This window comes from Panthera pardus, unplaced genomic scaffold (assembly GCF_024362965.1).
Source record: "Panthera pardus isolate Hobbes unplaced genomic scaffold, ASM2436296v1 HiC_scaffold_11, whole genome shotgun sequence".
Lineage (NCBI taxonomy): Eukaryota > Metazoa > Chordata > Mammalia > Carnivora > Felidae > Panthera > Panthera pardus.
In genome coordinates, this window is record NW_026526666.1 from 75,352,508 (window position 1) to 75,374,022 (window position 21,515).

Consider the following 21,515-nt stretch of genomic DNA (forward strand, 5'->3'; position numbering starts at 1 on the left):
AAAGTACTAATTTTCTTCCAGAAGTTTCTGCAAAGTATCACGATGCCTAATTTTTCCAAACAAAGTACCCCAGTTACATGCTGCTTGAGCTAGGTTCTGTCCCACTAAGGTAGCCGTGCCAGTTAAATAGGATGGCTTTTATTTACATGACTATTTACCTGAAGAAATGCCTCTCTTCCCGTACTAAGTGCTCAGAGTATTACAAAACACAGCTGATTTCTTTCTTCAGTATCCAGTTAATCAGGATTAAATACACACATACACACACGCTTTGGTGTTCTGCACAGACAAGAAAACATATTACCCAATGTCTTCAGCTCAGCAGAGGCAGTGCAAGATTTCATCACTGTCCCTGACTTCTATTATTTAAAAGGAGGCTCCAGAAGGCTCAGTAAAAACCTCCACTACTATTCACAGGTGCCAAGAAATGGTCAGAGATAAAATTCATAGTACTGAACTTCATTCTACATAATAAGGCACTGATTTCACTTATAATTAGCAATTCTGCATATGGTGATTTTAGATTTGAAGAGACAATGACGGTGTTTACCAGACATTTTACCAGACATAGTTTTGGTTTTAAGTTTTATTTATATGTTTTTTCTTGCAATAAAATATACACACCATAAAATGTACTATTTTAACCATTTTAAGTAATTCATGGCATTAAGTACAATCACAATGCTGTGCAACCATCGTCATAACAGATATAATTTCGTGTAATGTGCGTAGCACATATTTCAAACCTATGGTTATACAAATTTCTTAAGCAATGCACTTGTATAACGTATAAAAATCATAAATTGGGGCAATACATATATGTAATTACAGTCAGCTTGATGCTTTGATTTTGAAATTGTTTACAACTTCTTCAGTTTTATGCTATGCAGTAAAATTCTCAACTTGTAAACTCAAAATCTTCTGTTATCTTCTCAATAAAATTAGCAGTACCACTTACAGAATATGAATTTCAGAACATGTTTTTCCACATTCATCCAATTGGTGGGGTTTTTTTCTCATTATTAATTCTTTGCTGCTTTATTAAAAGGCTAACTGCACGTTCTCCCACATTCACAAAGCTCCCATGTGTTTATGAGTTCTTTGATGGACAGTGAGATGTGTCTTCCGGTTAAAACATGCTCTGCTGTAGGAGTTAAGTAATGTTTAAGATGTGACTTCTTGATGAGGGCTTTTCCACAGTTCGTACACCCGTGGGGTCTCTCGCCTGTATGAATCCTCTGATGCTTGACAAGCACTGAGGCTTTGCCACATTCTCTACATCTGTAGGACTTCTCTCCTGTATGAAATCTAGAACGTTTATAAAGGGATAAACTGTACTCAAAGGTTTTCTCGCATTCCTTACATTCAAACGAGTTCTCGAGTGCATGAGATTTCACGTGTTGGGTAAAGGAAGAGTTGTGAGTGAACAACTTCCCGCACGGATGGCATTCATAAGGCTTCTCTCTAGTGTGAAGTCTCTGGGGGACCGACCACCAGTTGTGCTTCGTGCACAAATGCTTTCCCACAATCACTGCACGCAAAGGATCTCTCTCCACTATGAATTTTTTGATGGGCTACAAGGTGCCCCTTACTGTTAAAGGCTTTCCCACAGTCACTGAATTCAAAGGGTTTTTTTCTCTTGTATGCTTTTTTTCATGTCTAACAAGATGAGACCTCTTTTGGAAGGCTTTCCCACATTCAGTGCAGCCAAAGTTTTTTTTTCCTTCTGTGCTTTTTTCTCATGTCTAATAAGACAACTTGTTTTTGAAGGCTTTTCCACAGTCCTTGTATTCATAAGAATTTTCTCCGGTATAACTTTTATTATAACTAAGCCAGTGTGAATTAGGTTGCAGACTCTTTCCATTTGACTCACATTTATGTTGTGTTTGTCTTGAAGAAATACATTTTATACTCAGGTTACAATTTTGGACTCTCTTCACGGTCAGTGTTTCCTTGAAGGTGAACATATCTTGATTCAAAAAATTGTCTTTGCTTCCCTCCTGTCTCTCTAGTGCATCATCAAGTAAGCAGATAACTTCTAAAAAGGTATAAAATTAAACATTCCCAGTTACTCTTTCCAATCTCATGTTAGGAAAAGAAAAATTTTAAAGTCTATAATATCAACAAGGATGCCTATTCTGACCACTTCTATTCAACATAGTCCTAAAGCCCTAGCTAGACCAATTAGGTAAGAAAAAGAAATAAAGGCACCCAAACTGGAAAGGGAGGCATAAAGTATCTCTGTTCACAGATGACATGATCTTATATGTAGAAAACCCTAAAGAACACACACACACACACACACACACACACACCTATTTAGAACTAATACACAAATTTGGCAAAGTTGCAGGATGCAAAGTCAATATACAAAAATCAGTTGTGTTTCCATACACTAAAACAAATAATCCAAAAAGGAAATTGAGAAAACGATCCTATAACAGCATCAGAAAGAATTAATTAGGAATAAACTTAACCAAGGAAGTGAAAGACTTGTATATGGACAACTACAAAATACTGCTGAAACTAAAGACAAGTAAACTGACTTCACAGACTAGAAGACTTAATATTGTTAAAAATGTCCATACTTCCCGAAGCAATCTACAGATTCAATACAATCCCAGGGGTATTTTTTGCAGAAATACAAAAAAACAATTCTAGAATTCATATGGAACCACAAAGGACTCAAATCGTTAAAACATTCTTAAGAAAGGGAACAAAGCAGGAGACTTCATCCTTCCTGACTTGAAACCATTACTTCAAAATTACATTAATCAAAATAGTATAGTACTGGCATAAAGACAGGCAGGCACCTAGACCAATGGAACAGAAGAGAGAGCCCAGAAACAAACGCACGCATATATGGTCTTCAACAAGGGAGCCAAGACTACACAATGGGGAAAGGATGGTCTCTTCAACAAAGAGTGCTAGGAAAACCAGATATCCACATGTAAAAGAGTGAAATTGGACCCTAATCTTACACCACACGCAAAAATCAACTCAAAATGTATTAGAGACTTAAATGTGAGACCTGAAACTGTAAAACTCCTAGAAGAAAACACAGGGGGAAAGCTTTGTAAGGTTGGTCTTGGCAAGAGTTGTTGAATGACTCCAAAAGCGTTGGCAACAAAAGCAAACAGACAACTGGAACCACATCAAATCCAAAGGCTTCTGTGCAGCAAAGGAGACAACCAACAAAGTGAAAAGGCAACCTACAGAATGGGAGAAAAAAAATGTTTAAAAAACACTTGCCAGGTAAGAGGTTAATATCTCAAATCTGTAAGGAACCCCCACAACTCAATAGCAAAAAATGGGCAAAGGACGTTAATAGACCTGTCTCCAAAGAAGACATACAAATAAATGGTCAACAAGTACATGAAAAGATGCTCAACATCATTAATCATCAGGGAAATGCAAGTCAAAACCACAATAAGAGAACACCTCACATCTGTTAGGATGTGTATTATAAACAACAACAACAACAGAAAATAACCAGTATTGGCACAAACACATGGAGATAATGGGACCTTGTGCACTGTTTGTGGGAATGTAAAATGGTACAACCACTGTGGGAAACACTATGGAGTTTCCTCAAAATACCAAAAAGGGAACCAACATATGATCCAGAAATCCCACTTCTGGACATTTATCAAAACAACTGAAAACAGGATTTCTAGAGATGTTTACACTCCCGTGTTCACTGCAGCATTGTTCACAATAGCCAAGAGTTAGAAACAATCTAATGTCAATTAAAAGGTAAAGGGATATGGGGCACCTGGGTGGCTCAGTAGGTTAAGCGGCTGACTTCGGCTCAGGTGATCTATCTCATAGTTTGTGGGTTTGAGCCCCGCGTCGGACTCTGTGCTGACAGCTCAGAGCCTAGAGCCTGCTTCACATTCTGTGTCTCCCTCACTCTCTGTCCCTCCCTGTCTCGCGCTCTGTCTCTCTCTCAAAAATGAATAAACATTAAAAAAAAATTTTTTTAAGGTAAAGGGATAAAGAAAATGTAGTATCTACATACATACTATTTAAAAAAAGAAGGAAATTGTATCATAAGCTACAACATGGATGAACCCTGAGGGCATTAGGCCAAGTGAAATAAACCAGTCACAGAAGGATAAATACCGCAAGATTCCACTCATATGAGGAATTTAAAATAGTCAAACACGTAGATATAGAAGGTAGAACGGTGGTTGCCAGGGGCTGGGAGGGGTGGGGAGATGGGGAGTTGTCATTCAGGAGGTACAAAGTTTCAGTCACGAAAGATGAAAAGGCTCTAGAGATCTGCTGTTCAACGATGTGCGAACAGTTAACAAAATTGTACTGTACACATAAAAATCTGTCCAGAGGGTAGATCTCATATTCTGTGTTTTTTTACCACACACACACACAAATCTCTCTTGGAGTCTACTTCCCCATTCTGGACAGCAAAACAAAAGAAATTTGTATTTGCCCTGCCCCTGGGCTTTAAGAACAAATTGCTGAAATGGGGTCTTGTGGAAAACAATAATGACAAATAGCTTTTTCTTTCTTTTTTTTTTTTTTTTTAATTTTTTATTTTTTTAACGTTTATTTATTTTTGAGACAGAGAGAGACAGAGCATGAATGGGGGAGGGGCAGAGAGAGAGGGAGACACAGAATCGGAAGCAGGCTCCAGGCTCTGAGCCATCAGCCCAGAGCCCGATGTGGGGCTCGAACTCGCGGACCGCGAGATCGTGACCTGAGCCGAAGTCGGACGCCCAACCGACTGAGCCACCCAGGCACCCCGACAAATAGCTTTTTCTATTTATAAACAAGACTTTCCAACCTGTGGAAGACGGTGAAACGGGAACAAGGTAAAGTTATAATGACAAAGGATGATGTTAGAAAGCACTCTTAACAAGGACACAAAGTTTTGAGCTCTGAGAACAGAAGAGCCATGTCAGAGAAATGAAAGGGTAATCAGAGGAGCAAGGCATAAAAGTAGCATGGGGAAATGAGAAGATGTGGATTGGTTTGGAGAAGCTTAATAAGAGTCAAGGCCAACAACATCTAAAAACTAGATTATCCTGGGGGCCCCTGGGTGACTCAGTCGGTTAAGCGACTGACTTCAGCTCAGGTCACGATCTCGCAGTTCGTGAGTTTGAACCCTGTGTCTGGCTCTTATGCTGACAGCTCAGAGCCTGGAGCCTGCTTTGGATTCTGTGTCTCCCTCTTTGCCCCTCCCCCATGCTCTCTCTCTCTTTCTCTTTGTCAATAATAAATAAACATTACATTAAAAGAAACAAGATTATCCTGTTAGGATCTTCCTAATTTCCTTCATACAACTCTCTTTCTCCTTCCCCTGCACACAACCACCAAATGACTATGAAACCATTAACTCCCTTTTATCCGTAAGCACACTCCTATATCCTCTCAAATCATCCAAATCATGGCTGAGGCCTCTGTGTATAAAACTGTCCAACTCCACTTCCAGCTAGGATTCAGCCCCCAAAGCCTGCATATACCCAGGAACACAGGGAGGGGCCCAGAGGAACATTTGAGAGACCAGCCATAAATTTTTGTTTGCGTGTATCATCAGCTATTTCTACCACTTTTCATGACTTTGTCCTGAAAATTAACTGCTTTTTACAACCTCTTTCAATTTCCTAGATACAACACTCTCCAGAACCCTGCTTTGCCCATGACACCACACCCTTCAACTCAAAGTTTCCATTTTGGTTTCCACACTTATGATTTCTATTAACTTTGGGGACCTGAAACACAAGGCTTCTAGTTTATAGCAACATTTGCCTTTATATATTTTGAGGTCAAGGTCAATTCTGATGGTTACCATGAAGTCAATGTAACCTTGTCCGATGTAACAAAATCAATGCCAAGCTCAAATCCCTACAAGGCTAAGTCCGCTGATAATAATAATGTTAGGGAAATGGGGAGAAGATGGTTCTTCACTATTTCTGAGATTTGATTCCCTTCCATCAAGATGGAGTATTATTAGTGCAACACTCTAGACTCTTACCTCATTCCTTGTTTCTGAAAACCACACAATCTGACTACACTGTAAGAGCCAGATACACAGAAAATATCTGCGATCACATTTAGGAAGGAAGAAGAATGAGGATTTGGAGAATTAAGAGAACAAAGCAAGGACCTACATAAAACAGGCAGCGTAGGAGCCCGGGCAGAGAGGAGAGGAGGGAGGTGGAAGCATAAACACACATCCTCTGTTTATGCTTCATCTCAAAGGGGATCAAGAGTCTGTGACCACTGACATTCAGGGCCAAACTCCGTAATGCTTTAGAATGTCCACACGTCCCACAGGAAGGGCACTATGAGTACATGCTCAGTTACAGTGAAGAGTTAGTTACCACCCACTGTCCTTACCCACTGCGGTGAGGTTTCTAAAGTTCTCCAGCATCACATCCCAATACAAGGTTCTCTGATCACAGTCCAGCAGCTGCCACTCTTCTGGGGTGAAGTCCACAGCCACATCCTGGAATGTCACCGATCCCTGTAACGGCACATTTGTCTTTAACCTGTAGTGAGTACCGCTGGGGGACGTGGAGGGGATTCAGAGCAATTGCTCTGATTATGTTCATTGTTCTCAGTCTGCAATAAGTTATACAGGGTAACTAAAAACTACTATGTACTAGACTCAGAATTAAAATTTGTGAGAGAACAAAATCATATTCAAATTGCCCCACTACATACACATATACACACATGTATATACACACACACATATATATATACATTCATATATAATGGGGAGGTACAGAGGAAGAGAAGGAAAAAGAGAAAATATTAAGTTCACTGAGCATGGCCTTGGCCTCATGTATGTTTAGATAAAAAGGACACCAAAAATGGTCATATGAAAACCCCTACCGCATTTATAACAAATCTCCTACATAATAAACACTTATCAAATTTTTTCTTTCATAGTACATGCGAGGCAAACCTTATCTATGGAATTGTTATGCCTTATTCTCTAGGACAAGGCCAATAATTCATTGATTGGCTATGTTTTTTCTGACTGATTAATCACACATTTGCATTCAACATTAGTGTGCAGACCCTATGACCTTCATATCAGCTTTCTAAGTGTGTGTTCAATTTAAATTTCTATCTATATTTTTCCTGTTTCTTATATATTTATACTTTCCCATTGCAGTATATGGATTCTTGTAAGTCACTGCAAATTCACGAGGAAACAAAGTGAAATTTGAATGAATAAATGGATGAACAGGTGGACGGATGGATAAGTGTCTTGCCTAGAAATTGGTCATTTTCTGATGCTCATGGGAAAGGACGCAGATCTATGAAAACAAGACTAGGGGGATTTCTCTGCTTTTCCAGCCTAGAAATAAGTACAGTACTCATATGCCTGCTAGAATAGGCTACTGAAGAATGAAATGAATGATTATTCAAACAAGTAACACAAGTCCACATTCTGGAAGCACCAACTTGTCCACTTTTTTTTTTTTTTTAATTTTTTAATGTTTATTTATTTTTGAGACAATGCGAGAGACAGAGTGCAAGCAGTGGAGGGGCAGACAGAGGGAGACACAGAATCCGAAGCAGGCTCCAGGCTCTGAGTTGTCAGCCCAGAGCCCGACGCGGGGCTCAAACTCACGAGCCGTGAGACCATGACCTGAGCCGAAGTCGGACACTTAACTGACTGAGCCACTCAGGCGCCCCACCAACTTGTCCACTTTTAATTCTGCTATGATCATAGGAAAGTTGGACAAGGATGTGCTCTCTTGGGTAGATGTATACATTTCTTTCCATTGATATATTACAACTTATTGTTAATTTCTTATCTAAGGATTTCTTTTCACCCAGAAATTTATCCTAAAGAAATAAAAACGGACGGATACAAAGATTAAAGTTTGGGCTCTGGAGCCAGGCAGCCTGGGTTCAAATTCAGCTACTCCTCTTACTAGCAGTGTGACCCTGATAGAGTTACCTTAACCACTCTGTATCTCACTTCTCTTATCTGCAAAATGCTGGTAATAATAATACACGTCATAGGATTTTTATGACGATTAACTAAGTCAATACATGTAAAGCATTAAGAACAATATATGGCACATGGTAAGCACTCAATAAAATTGTAATTATTTTTAAAAATAAAAAAGGCAAGGAGAGATAAAAAGTAATGTTTTCACATCATTGCTTACAATATGAAAACACTGACAACAGCTTAAATGTCCGTTAATATGGTGTTGATTTTTCTAAAAATGCTATAGAAAGATATTGTTATGGAAAGAGTTTCCATTTATATTTGTAGGTGAAAAAAGTACATTAAAGTACATAATATGATCCTTCCCTGTGTTTTTTTTTTTTAAATATGCACCCAGAGACACACAACCTTGGCGGTCCTATATCAAAATGTAAATAATTATTATTTATGGTTGTAAAAACAGCAGGATCATAACTTTTATACTTGTACTTTCTAAATTTTTTATGAAGCATTACTTTTTCAGATACACATACATATATACACATACACATAAGAAATAGATATGCATATACAATTTACAAATATACATATAAACTTTAAGCCAAGGTCTATAAGTCCCTACACCATTTTGGTTCCACCTCTTCTAATCTCATCTACTTTAAAAAAATTAATTAGGGGCACCTGGGTGGCTCAGTCGGTTGGGCGACCGACTTCGGCTCAGGTCACGATCTCGCGGTCCGTGAGTTCGAGCCCCGCGTCGGGCTCTGGGCTGATGGCTCAGAGCCTGGAGCCTGCTTCCGATTCTGTGTCTCCCTCTCTCTCTGCCCCTCCCCCATTCATGCTCTGTCTCTCTCTGTCTCAAAAATAAATTAAAAAAAAAACGTTAAAAAAAAAATTTAAAAAAAATTAATTAATTAATTTTTTATTTTAGAGAGAGAGTGAGTGAGCAAGCCTGGGAGAGGGGCAGAGAGAGAATCTTAAGCAGGCTCCACACTCAGCGTGGAGCCCCACGCAGGGCTCGATCCACAACCCTGGGATCATGACCTGAGCAGAAATCAAGAGTCAGATGCTCAACCAACTAAGCCATCCAGGTGCCCCTAATCTCTTTTACTTTAATCTTTCAATCACTCTCTGACAGGTCATCCTATCAGACTTTACGTTTTCTTGCTGTTCCTCCAAAATACCAAGGTTGATTACTCACGATCTCTGTACATTTCTTCTACTTGGACTGTTCTTTCCCTGGAAAAACTCGGATACTGCACAGCTCACTCTCTAAATTCTTAAATTATTATTTTTTTTAATGTTTTTTTTTTAATTTTTTTTTAACGTTTATTTATTTTTGAGACAGAGAGAGACAGAGCACGAACGGGGGAGGGTCAGAGAGAGGGAGACACAGAATCTGAAACAGGCTCCAGGCTCCGAGCTGTCAGCACAGAGCCCGATGTGGGGCTCGAACTCACGGACCGCGAGATCATGACCTGAGCCAAAGTCGGCCGCTTAACCGACTGAGCCACCCAGGCACCCCAAATTATTTATTTTTTAATGTTTACTGTAGTGTGTTGTTTTGAGAGACAGAGTATGAGTGGGGGAGGGGCAGAGAGACACAGAATCCGAAGCAGGCTCCAGGCTCTGAGCTGTCAGCACAGAGCTCGACGCTGGGCTCGAACTTGTGAACTGCGAGATCATGACCTGAGCCAAAGTCAGATGCTTAACCGACTGAGCCACTTAGGCATCCCTCACTCTCTAAATTCTTTTAGGTCCCTGCCTACATGTCACTTAGCAGTGAAGCTTTTCTTGACCCCCTCATATAACACAGCTTCTCTCACTGTCACCATCAGGCCATACACCCTTACTCCTTTTCCTCATACCACTTGCCACCAGGTGACAGGTTATTTGGTTTTTGCTTATTTCCTTCCACGAAAAGAGACTCTGTTTTGCTCAGTGTGGACTCTGTTTTGCTCACCAAGCAACAGAACCGTGTTCGGCTCACATCAGATACTTAGCAAATGTTTGCCAAATGCATTAATGGATGAACCGCTTTTAGTGCTGGTTCTCTCCTTGCTACGCATTTTCAAAAGAAACTTATTAAGCAACTTTGGCCCAAATGAACTGTGGGGCAGGAAAAAGTCAATGATCTGGGAATCAGAGACTGGACTGGCACCTGACTTAGCCACTAACAAGCCGTTTAGTTCCAGGCACTCAATTGCGATCTCCGGGCTAGTTTCATTCCTCCTTAAAATGAGGAAGCAGAACTAGAAGTTGCCTAAAAAAATCTTCTGGCGCTACCAGTCTGTGATTACTCTGTAAACTCTTTCTGCATTTAGGCAAGGGGACAGAGGGAATCAGTACACCAAAAGGCAAATGTAACAACTCCAACAGTATGGAACCAGCCTTGAAAGAACCAGTGGACCAATAGGAAATGAAAGGGATGCACTGGTGCTAATGTGTGTTTGTGAGAGCCCAGAGAGGGAGAGAGAAGGGGAGAAAGAAGGACAGGCTGGGGCAGGCAGATGGGGAGGGGAGGAGAGAAGGTGTTTAGGAAAGAAACAATGTATTCTGTAGCAGTTCTTGATTCTTCCTTCCCTTGATCATACCCTCAATTTCCTCCTGTGAGTTTCCTTCTCCTGTGGAGCCAACCACATACACCCAACTCTCCATTTTTCTGTAATTCTCAGCTCTCTCCTCAAACACTTAGGACAACACCTCTGAAGGCACTCACTTGTAATGCCATGAGTCAAGCTCTACTCTCACCAGATAGGTGGAATGAAAGACGATTCCTGTCTCTCCTGAAATGGGATAAAAAGTCCCAGGTCAGGAGAGTCTTCCCAGGATTAATCTCTTTCTTCTTTCCTTCTTCTAGAAAAGATGGACTGGAGGACAGAGAAGCAACTGGAACCTTCACCCTGGACCCCAAGACTGTAAACTCACAATCATCTGTGGCCCTAGGTTGGCCTTGTGTAGATTTTAACCAGGGCTGCTGGAAACTGAAACAGGCAGGTACATGCAAGAAGGACCCACAGGTTCAATTACAGTCTTCCTGCAGAGACACTAAGGGTTCTCTCAAAAACAAACAAACAAACAAACAAAAAACAATGATCACAGGTCGAAATTCACTTAACATTCACTCCTCTGAAAGAATACAAACTAACTTTATTGTTTCAGAGTACTATGCTGCAAAAAGGAATGAAATTTCAGGTAAAACTGCTCTGGGTTTGAACACCATCTCCTCCACTTACTACCAGCTGTGCGCTTTGAAGCAGGTAACTCCACATCTCTCTGTGAAATGATGAGGACACTTAACAACGCTGAGTAACCATGATAAATAAATGCACTTTGAAAAGTGTTTAACAGTGTTTGGCTCTCGATGTGTTGGCTCTCGTCTCCGCCACCTTGAGGGGGTTCACTGCAGTTTGAGAGTCAAAAGGCTCCTAGAATAAGGTGAGGGGCAGTTCAACGCCCAGGCGTGGGCTCCCTACGCAGTGCACAGCACCTACAACACGGCGACGCAAACAGATCCGCCGCACCCCAGCCAGACCTGGGCTCCACCCCAGGGCAGCGGGAGCCTCGTCCTTCCTCGGCTTTCTGAGTCACATGCTACCGTGCAGCGGGGTTACCTACAATTTTTACTTCCTTTGCATGAACCAACACGCCGGTCTTTGCCCTTCAACTGTCCCTGCAGCCCTTCACGATCACTAGCAGCTCAGCACCCAAGCACGCCGAGGAACATAAGCCACTTCCGGAGGGCCCTCCTGCGCGTGCGCGGGAATAACAATCCGCCGAGAGTTCGCAGGGTCTTCCCGGCAATGCCACCTGAGACTACATTTCCCACAAGGCTCGTGGAATTTATGTCGGCAAAGCCTTAGGGGTTTCCCCTTCACCTGGTGGAAATTTCTAGTTTGGTGGCACTTGAGCTTCAAGGAGCGCTCTGGTTATATTGAAGAGAAACGTGTATGTAATTTTGAGTTATTTATATAGAGATGACATATGGAAAATATATAGCATATCGACATGGCAAATAGGAAACAGTAATTAATTTGAAAGGAAAATGTATCATGGCCAAATATGATTTCTTCTTTCATTTTCTTTTTAAAAACAAACTTATTTTAGCAACACAGGAATAACATAAATATGTTTTTATTTTAAATAATTTTTAAATATTAACTGTTTAATGTATTAGAGCCCTGCTAAAAAGGTTCTTTACTTTAGACAGCCTAATTATGAGTAAGTTTCAGTCTTTTTTATTACGGTCTTGCTGTAAAGTAACATTGGCAGGAGTCCAATTTCAAGTTTCACTCAGGGAAAAGACTTTATAAAAGGAAAAGAGAAGGATTACCTAATCATTTTTGGCTAGCTACAAAGAGGAGAGTGTATCTCTCAGGAATCAAGGTGGGGAAATGACTAGTTTCTAGACCAAGTCTTTTTAATTTTTAATTTTTTATTTTTTAACGTTTATTTATTTTTGAGACAGAGAGAAACACAGCATGAACAGGGGAGGGTCAGAGAGAGGGAGACACAGAATCAGAAACAGGCTCCAGGCTCTGAGCTGTCAGCACGGAGCCCGACGCGGGACGCGGGGCTGGAACTCACAGACCACGAGATCATGACCGGAGCCAAAGTCGGCCGCTTAACTGACTGAGCCACCCAGGCGCCCCTCTAGACCAAGTTTTAATCAATGAAAGCCATTTTAAAATTTCTTATTAGGAATGATAGTTTCTCCCAGAATTGTACCAGAATGATAATTTTCCCCATGAATTATAGTGTGCAAAACAAAAACAAAACCCTTTTGCCCAGAGTGGGTTTGAGACACTTTCTCTTTTACATGGTTTTTTATTTGTTTGTTTTTTGTTTTTTGCAGATCTTTTTACCTCAATCCTCTGCCCCCACCCTTTAAAATAAAATGTGTGGAGGCACCTGGCTGGCTCAGTCCGTTAAGCCTCCAACTTTGGCTCAGGTCATGATCTCACTGTTCATGAGGTTGAGCCCTGAGTGAGACTGCACACTGACATCACGGAGCCTGCTTGGGATTCTCTCTCTCTCTCTCTCTCTCTCTCTCTCTCTCTCTGCCCCTCCCCCATTCATACTCTCTCAAAAATAAATAAACATAAAATAAAATGTGTGTATACTATCAGGCCTTATTGTAAGCATATATCTAATATTCATTCAACAAAAACATGTTGATCAAGCTCATGTTATGTACCAGGCATTGATTTAGGTGTGTACTAATGAACAAAACAGATGAAAATACCAGCCCTCATGGAGCACTTGTTGTATTTTATTTGATACTAATAAATTTTTGATGAAAAACAGGATATTTCTCCTACAAATTACTTAATTACAAAGGAAAAAAATGGTAATTTTGCAATGGAGAAACCTGGTAGATGCCACCTTAACCAAGTGATCAAAGTTAAAATTACCAGTAATGAAACAAGTCAACATTGTGCCTCCTGTCCTGAAATGCTGAGAATATCACTTATGTAATATACTTGCCGAAAATGCATTCCTTGAATCTAATTATGAGAAAACATCAGACCAACTGAACACGAGGGACATTCAACAAAATAACTGGCTTGTACTTTCCAAAAATAACAAAGTCATGAAAGATGTTGAAAGGATGAGGAATTATTTCAGATTAAGGGAATCTAAAGAAATGCAGTGGGAAAAGACCCTGAATAGCCAAAGTAATGTTGAAAAAGAAAATCGAAGTTGGAGGCATCACAATCCCGGACTTTAGCCTGTACTACAAAGCCGTAATCATCAAGACAGTATGGTATTGGCACAGAAACAGACACATAGACCAATCAAACAGAATAGAGAACCCAGAATGGGACCAAAAAATGTATGGCCAACTAATCTTTCATAGCAGGAAAGAGTATCCAATGGAAAAAAGACAGTCTCTTTAGCAAATGGTGCTGGGAAAACTGGACAGCAACATGCAAAGGAATGAAACTGGACCACTTTCTTATACCAGACACAAAAATAAACTCAAAATAGATGAAAGACCTAAATATGAGACAGGAAGCCATCAAAATGCTATAGGGGAAAACAGTCAACAACCTCTGACCTCAGCTGCAGCAACTTCTTACTCAACGCGTCTCCAGAGGCAAGAGAAATAAAAGCAAAAATAAACTATTGGGAATTCATCAAGATAAAAAGCTTCTGCACAGCAAGGGAAACAATGAAACTAAAAGGCAACCAACGGAATGGGAGACGATATTTGCAAATGACGTATTGAATAAAAGGTTATAATCCAAAATCTATAAAGAACTTATCAAACTCAACACCTGAGAAACAAATAATCCAATGAAGAAATGGGCAGGAGACATGAATAGACACTTTTCAAAAGAAGAACATCCAGATGGCTAACAGACACATGAAAAGACGTTCAACATCACTCATCATCAAGGAAATACAAATCAAAACCACATTGAGATACCACTGCACCGGTCAGAGTGGCTAAAATGAACAACTCAGGCAATAATAGATGTTGGCAAGGATGTGGAGAAAGGGGAACCCTCTTGCACTGTTGGTGGGAATGCAAACTGGTGCAGCCACTCTGAAAAACAGTGTGGAGGCTCCTCAAAAAAATTAAAAATAGAACCACCCTATGACCCAGCAGTAACACTACTAGGAATACACTACTAGGAATGTATCCAAAGGATACAGGAGTGCTGATTCATAGCCCCAATGTTTATAGCAGGGCTATTAATAATAGCCTAAGTATGGAAAGAGCCCAGATGTCCATCAACTGATGAATGGATCAAGATGATGTGGTATATATATATACAATGGAATACTACTTGGCAATGAAAAAAAAATGAAATCTTCACATTTGCAACAATGTGGATGGAACTGAAGGGTATTATGCTAAGTGAAATAAGTCAGTCAGAGAAAGATCTATGTTCTCACTAATACGTGGAATTTGAGAAACTTAATAGAAGACCATGGCGGAAGGGAAAGAAAAAAAATAGTCTGAGAGGAAAAAAAACTGAGAGGGAGTCAAATCACAAGACTCTTAAATACAGAGAACAAATTGAGGGTTGACGGCGGGGCCGGGAGGGAAAATGGTAATGAGCATTGAGGAGGGCACTTGTTGGGATAAGGACTGAGTGTTATATATATAAGTGATGAATCATGGGAATCTACTCCCGAAGCTAAGAGCACACTGTATACTCTGTGTGTTAGCTAACTTGACAATAAATTATATTTAAAAAAAATTTAAAAAAAGTTATGCTACTAAAGAAATAAATTAAATAAATCCATAAATCCATATGGTCTTTGTGAGAGAAAGAAAGAAGAAAGAAAGAAAGAAAGAAAGAAAGAAAGAAAGAAAGAAAGAAAGAAAAAGAAAAGAAAGAAAAGGAAAAAAGACATGCAATGGTAATCCTGGTTTGGATCCTGGACTGGAAAAAAAAAATTTGTTAAAAAGAACATTGTTGGTTTAAATACAATGTGGTATCTTGGATTGGATCGTAGAACAGAAAAAGGACATTTGTGGGGAAAGTAGTGAAATATGAATAAAGTGTAGAGTTTTTCTGCACTTTTCACTTTCCCTGATCTCTGTTGGATATATTAAGTTCTCATTATTCCTCTCTTCAGATTTGTAAGTTACATATTCTATTTCTATGCTTTTCTACTCTTAATTTTTTACATCTTAGAAGGCCTAAATGTTCTCCTTTTTTCTAGAACATGAGGACTCCTAAACTCAGATTTCCCTTTCCATTTTTTGTTTTCTCATTACATTTTTCATATTTGATTCTTAAAAATTACCATATATAATCAGAAAAATGAACAGTTTCATTGGGGGGGAAATGCCAATACACCACCTATGTATAAATAAAAGAGAGAAAAGGCATTTTGAATTATCTTTTTATAGAGTAAAACAAACAAACAACAAACCCCCGGAAAATCTCAAGGTATGACAAACTGTAAAGAGGTGGTAAAAATCAAGGGATTTCTCACCTAAATTGTGCGTGGCTGTCTCAGCCACAGAGCACAAATAGACTAGGGAGTTCTGGGAATCCAAGATGTTTAGATGAGTCCAAGCATAGTTCTGTTTTTCTTCTTGCCAAAATTTTGTACAGCCTGACAATGAGGTCAGTGGCAAAAGCTGTCTAGGAGGCAGTTTATATCTGTCCAGTACTGGAAATATTTTTTTCTACTAGTGCATTCCTACTTCCACTTACAGAAGGGAGCAAAATAATTTATGAACCCCAGATTACATGCTTCCTGATATATTACAATTAAAACTCCCTTGTTTTATTCCCTTATCCCCAGAGCAGATCACCGCACACTTCTTGCCACGTTGACCCACACAGCTGCTCTTTCAAGGGGCCTCACATCATGCTGGCAACAGTAGAGCCCCCTACCGCCTCTCTCCCTAACTACTACCTTTAAGTAGTTTGGAGTTTCTCAGATGAGAGATAAGGGCTTGGGAAAGGGAGACAGGATGGGAATGGTAAAACTAAGTAGGACAAAATGAGGATCTCATGTAGGAAGTGAGAAAAACGTTGAGCTGAAAAAAAGGCAAGTCCTGTGACTATAAATACCTAAAGAATTTCCGGCATGGCTATCAAACTGATTCTGAAAGACAATTCCAAAAGAAAGGGGTTCCAGACATTTTTGGAACTACGAGAGTAAAACCAGCCTGTAGCCTCCGGAAACACTTGGGGAGTATGAAAGAAAGAAGATATTCGGGGCATCTGGGTGGCTCAGTCGGTTGAGGGTCCGACTTCAGCTCAGGTCATGATCTCGCGGTTCCTGAGTTTGAGCCCCGCATCGGGCTCTGTGCTGACAGTTCGGAGCCTGGAGCCTGCTTTGAATTGTGTCTCCGTCTCTCTGCCCCTCCCCCGCTTGCGCTTTCTCGAAAATAAAAATTAAAAAAAGAAAGAAGATATTCAAGGTCACTTGTTAAAGATGGCAAGACAGGACCATTGCAATAGGTATAAGGACCACTGTATTGAGATTTCAATTGGGTAGAGAGATTGGTCTTAACTCTGAATACAGCATGGGCAAGTGGGAATTTATAGCAAAGGAGCAAGGTGGGAATCAGTGGGTGGAAAATCAGAGGTAAGGAGGATTCTGGCTAAATCGACCTAACAAACGCGACTGTTGCTGAAGACAGGCCAGGGTGATGGATGGTAGAGGATGAGGAGTCTGATCAAATACCAAGGGTAGGGAGTTCTGGTTAAACTGACTCCATGAGATTCTTGCTAAAACCATTTTACAAGGAAGTGCACAGAAGAGAAGGCCTAGAAGGTGCAGGCGACTGATAAAAGTTTGGTCAAGCGAAGAATTCTTGTCAGTAGACAAGATTTAACTTAGTTCCATAAGTTCTTCTGTGCTTGTTCAAAAAAGTACTATCTCTCACAATCATTACTCAATGTTACTCTTCAAAAAATGGCTAATGAAAGAAAAACAATGCAACAGTTATAACTCAGCTTAAACTTGAAAAGGCTTGATTTCCAAATTTAGGTTCAGGTTGTTTTGTCACTACTCAGGAAAAGGCATAAAGTTTTTTTGACATTATCAAGGAACACTGTGGACAGCAATTAAAAACTCCAGCTTAAATAATGGGTGGTTCATCCTTTTTAAGGGACTATGCATAACTTACATAATATCACATTCCAAAGTGAAGTTGCTAAGGAGGGAGACGCTCTCTGCAACTTAACGCCGCCTATGCTGTCACAAGGACAACTCCAGGCACCCGTAAGAGCTAAGCCTGTCTCAATTTCTTACAAGAAAACAAAAACAGACACAAAAACTCACTCCCCCAAAGTTGCAAAGTATCAGGACACCCTAGTCTATTAAAATCAAATACAGATGGTACCTCAGTTAAACATTACTTGAGCTGTGCTTACACCTTATGTAGATACACCAGTGAAAAAGAACAGGAATGTGTGAAGGGCAAATGTTTTATTTACAAACTTATTTTCAACTGAATGCTTACCGTAATACAGAATACAAATGCTTTTCCCTCTCAATTGGTATATTGTTTTGCTGCTTACATACACAGGAAAACATCTTTTTAACAAGTTTTATAATTAAATTTTTTTTTTAACGTTTATTTATTTTTGAGACAGAGAGACAGAGCATGAACAGGAGAGGAGCAGAGAGAGGGAGACACAGAATCCGAAACAGGCTCCAGGCTCTGAGCTGTCAGCACAGAGCCCGACGCAGGGCTCGAACTCACAGACCGTGAGATCATGACACGAGCCGAAGTCGGACGCCCAACCGACGAGCCACCCAGGCGCCCCAACAAGTTTTATAATTAAAGAGGAGACTGAGACTCAGTAACACTGCCTTGCCCATTAAAAGTGCCAAATGGATGAAAATATTACTGAAATTCATACTTCGTATTAAACCACATTTTTTCACTTGCAGGTTTTTAGGATTGGAAGAAAAAATGATATGTGCTTCACTCTTAACAGATATAATTTAATACGTAAACCTTTTATACTCACACTTGCATATTTGATAATTTGTTATAAAAATAAAAATCAGAGACGGTAAATGTAGTTTTCACTAATTCCTTCATTAATTTATGCTACTTTTTAAGCTCCATGCTCTATTATTTATAAATCAATGTTTTCTGTGATCTTTTTAACACTTTATTATCACTTTCAGAACATGACTGGCATTATTTTTTTATGGGAATCTACTTTGCCAAATCCAAATTGGTGGATTTCTCTTCACCATGAATTTTCGATTTAATAAGATTTATCTAATATTTAAGGCTTTGTCATATTCACAGCATGAATATTATGTATGAGTTTTCTGATGTACAATAAGATTTGACTTCTGGGAAAAAGCTTTCCCACATTTGTTACATTGATAGGGCTTTTCTCCTGTGTGAGTTATCTGATGTCTAAGGAGATGTGACTTCTTGATGAAGGCTTTGCCACATTCAATACACCCATATGGTTTCTCTCCTGTATGAATTCTTTGATGCGTAACAAGCACAGATGTGTTACCAAAGGCTTTGCCACATATGATACATCGGTAGGGTTTCTCTCCTGTATGAAATCTAGAATGTTTATAAAGGGATGAGCTATACCTGAAGGTTTTCCCACATTCTTTACATTCAAACGAGTTTTCGAGTGTATGAGATTTCACATGTTGGGTAAAGGAAGAGTTCCAAGTGAATGACTTCCCACACTGATGGCATTCATAAGGCTTCTCTCCAGTGTGAAGTCTCTGGTGGACCACCAGTTGTGCTCTGTACATAAATGCTTTCCCACAATCACTGCACACAAAGGCTCCCTCTCCATTATGGATTTTCTGATGAGATGTAAGGTGAGACTTCCTGCTATAGGCTTTCCCACAGTCGTTGCATTCAAAGGGCTTTTTCCTCGTATGATTTTTTTCATGTCTAATGAAATGAAACTTCTTTTTGAAGGTTTTCCCACATTGAGTGCATTCATAAGAGTTTTCTCCAGTATAGTATGTATTATAATTAAGTAAATCTAAAGTAGACTGCAAACTCTTCCCATATGATTTACATTCATATGGTTTTTTTCTTGTAGGATTAAGGCTTGTGCTCATGTTATAACCATGGTGTCTCTCCGTAGTCAGAATTTTATTGAAGGTGAACAAAACTGAATTCAAAAAATTGTCTTTGCTTTCTTGGTTCTTCTCTGATTCATCAACAAGCAGCCAATCAGCTTCTAAAAAGGAGTACAATAAGACATGCCTCGTTAATTTTTTCCATCAACAGTTATTGAAAGAAACATGATTTCAAATCTAGTATCTAATTCTGAAATAAATCCTGTATTTGCCTTGCTCTTGAGCTTTAAGAATAAAACTGCTGAAGAGGAAATGGGAGATGAATGACAATGAGAACAGATGGCTTATCTTGTGACCTATGGAAGACAGTTAAATAGGCACAAGTTACAGTGAGTAGGGCACAAAGGAAGTCAAAAGGTTGCTCAACAATTGATGCATGGTTATCTCACAGAATGGAGACCTATTGCAGGGATCTACCCATGGATGAGTGACCAGAGGAACAAGAGACTCTGGAGTTAAGGGAAAATATCAGAGGAAAAACCAGATCTGGAGGCAGCAGATCAGAATCAGAGTCCCCACCACCCCGGTCCTAGATTACCCTGGTAGGACAGCTCCCCGTTTCCCTCATTCACATCTCTTTCTCCTCTTAATCACCTGGCACAATGGCAGTTACCTTCAAGAACATTCTTACATCTCCAGTCCTCTAACTCCATCCAAATCACAGGTGAGACACGTCTGCAGAGGGCACCAATCTACAACAGCTGGGATTCATTCTCCTGTGTCCTTGGAAGCCCAGGCACAGATTCTGTCTGCTTGCTATTGCTTTTATTCTGGTTGGGTTTCTATATACGACAACTATTTGTTGTATTTGTATTTGACAAGTACAGTTTTTACATTTTCTTTCAATCTACCCAACAACCTAGTCCTTAGAAAGCGGAAGTCACATTTTTTCATTCCTATCCTCAAGACACTACAAATCTCCAGTCGATCTCTCCACTAAAAAGGGGGGGACCGGGTGCCTGACTGGCTCAGTCGGAGGAGCACATGGCTCTTGATCTCGGGGTCATGAGTTTGAGCCTCATATTGTGTGTAGAAACTGCTTAAAAAAATAAACTTAAAAAAAGAGGGAGAAGGGGTTAAAACCCCCCTCCTGAATTTCTCTCCTTGTGGAGTGTTAGTACAACACCCCAGCTTCTAACCTCATGCCTTCTTCTCTGTGGAGCTGCTCCAAGCAGTGGGCTATAGCCACCAGTACACATTTTTTTTTTTTAATTTTCTTAACATTTATTCATTTTTGAGAGACAGAGAGAGACAGAGTGTGAGCGGGGGAGGGGCAGAGAGAGAGGGAGACAGAATCCGAAGCAGGCTCCGGGCTCCGAGCTGTCAGCACAGAGCCCGATGTGAGGCTCGAACTCACCAGCAGAGAGATCATGACCTGAGCTGAAGTCGGACACTCAACCGACTAAGCCACCCAGGCACCCCTTCGGTACACATTTCTTTATGCAGAGTGAAGTTCCTGTCTTCTTTCCTCACTGCTTCAACTAATGGGAAGCAGCAGCGTCCTGGGTTCCCTCAACTAATAGTAACCAACTGAAATATCCAGGGCAATCAGCCTGGTGAACAAAACTATACATTATAATGAATTCATTCATGGTATCTAAGCACGCATTTTTCTAGTCCTGAACAAATACCTTCTGTTCCAAGAATTCTAGACTCTAAATAATTACAATATTTTGCTCATGTTCCTTTCCCATCTTAACTTGCTCTACCTCATCACCTCTCACCCTATTTAGTACTTACATATTCTTTAGGGAGGAGCCATTGTTCCATAATCTCAAAAAATGACTCCTCTCATCTTTGCATACTTTAACTTTAAGCTCCATTTTCTCTGAACTTCCAGGACAGTCCCACTGCTGCCCGAAACCACTCATTCTGACAATTAGCTAGAAAAAAACTGCAATGTTATTGTACATCCAACAAATCTTCCACACTCATAAAATTTTAAAATATCTGATATGGCTGTTTTGCCTCTCAACTACAATTTTCACACCTTGGAAAATGGTAATGGGTT

At 40.0% G+C, this 21,515-nt stretch overlaps 2 protein-coding genes and 1 pseudogene across 4 annotated transcripts in view; all 3 read right to left on the bottom strand.

The window, feature by feature from the left end:
* The window catches only part of LOC109254865 (zinc finger protein 214-like), a 51,794-nt gene extending 40,104 nt beyond the window's left edge, over positions 1-11,690 (bottom strand). Inside the window, exons 1-2 of one of the 2 annotated variants that reach the window (XM_053896938.1) lie at positions 11,561-11,690; positions 6,364-6,490 (exon numbers count right to left, since the gene is read on the bottom strand). The gene's annotated coding sequence lies outside the window, so the exon portion shown is untranslated. The other variant, XM_053896941.1, reaches the window with a different exon arrangement.
* LOC128775937 (zinc finger protein 684-like) lies at positions 1,050-10,673 on the bottom strand (annotated as a pseudogene).
* A 6,145-nt stretch (positions 11,691-17,835) lies between the features above and the next one.
* Positions 17,836-21,515, bottom strand: part of LOC109254863 (zinc finger protein 684) — a 29,573-nt gene continuing 25,893 nt past the window's right edge. For both annotated transcript variants that reach the window (XM_019429125.2, XM_019429127.2), the window contains exon 5: positions 17,836-19,605. In XM_019429125.2, the coding sequence (XP_019284670.1) occupies positions 18,701-19,605 (905 nt within the window). In that variant the 3' untranslated portion in view covers positions 17,836-18,700. The remainder of the gene's footprint in view (positions 19,606-21,515) is intronic.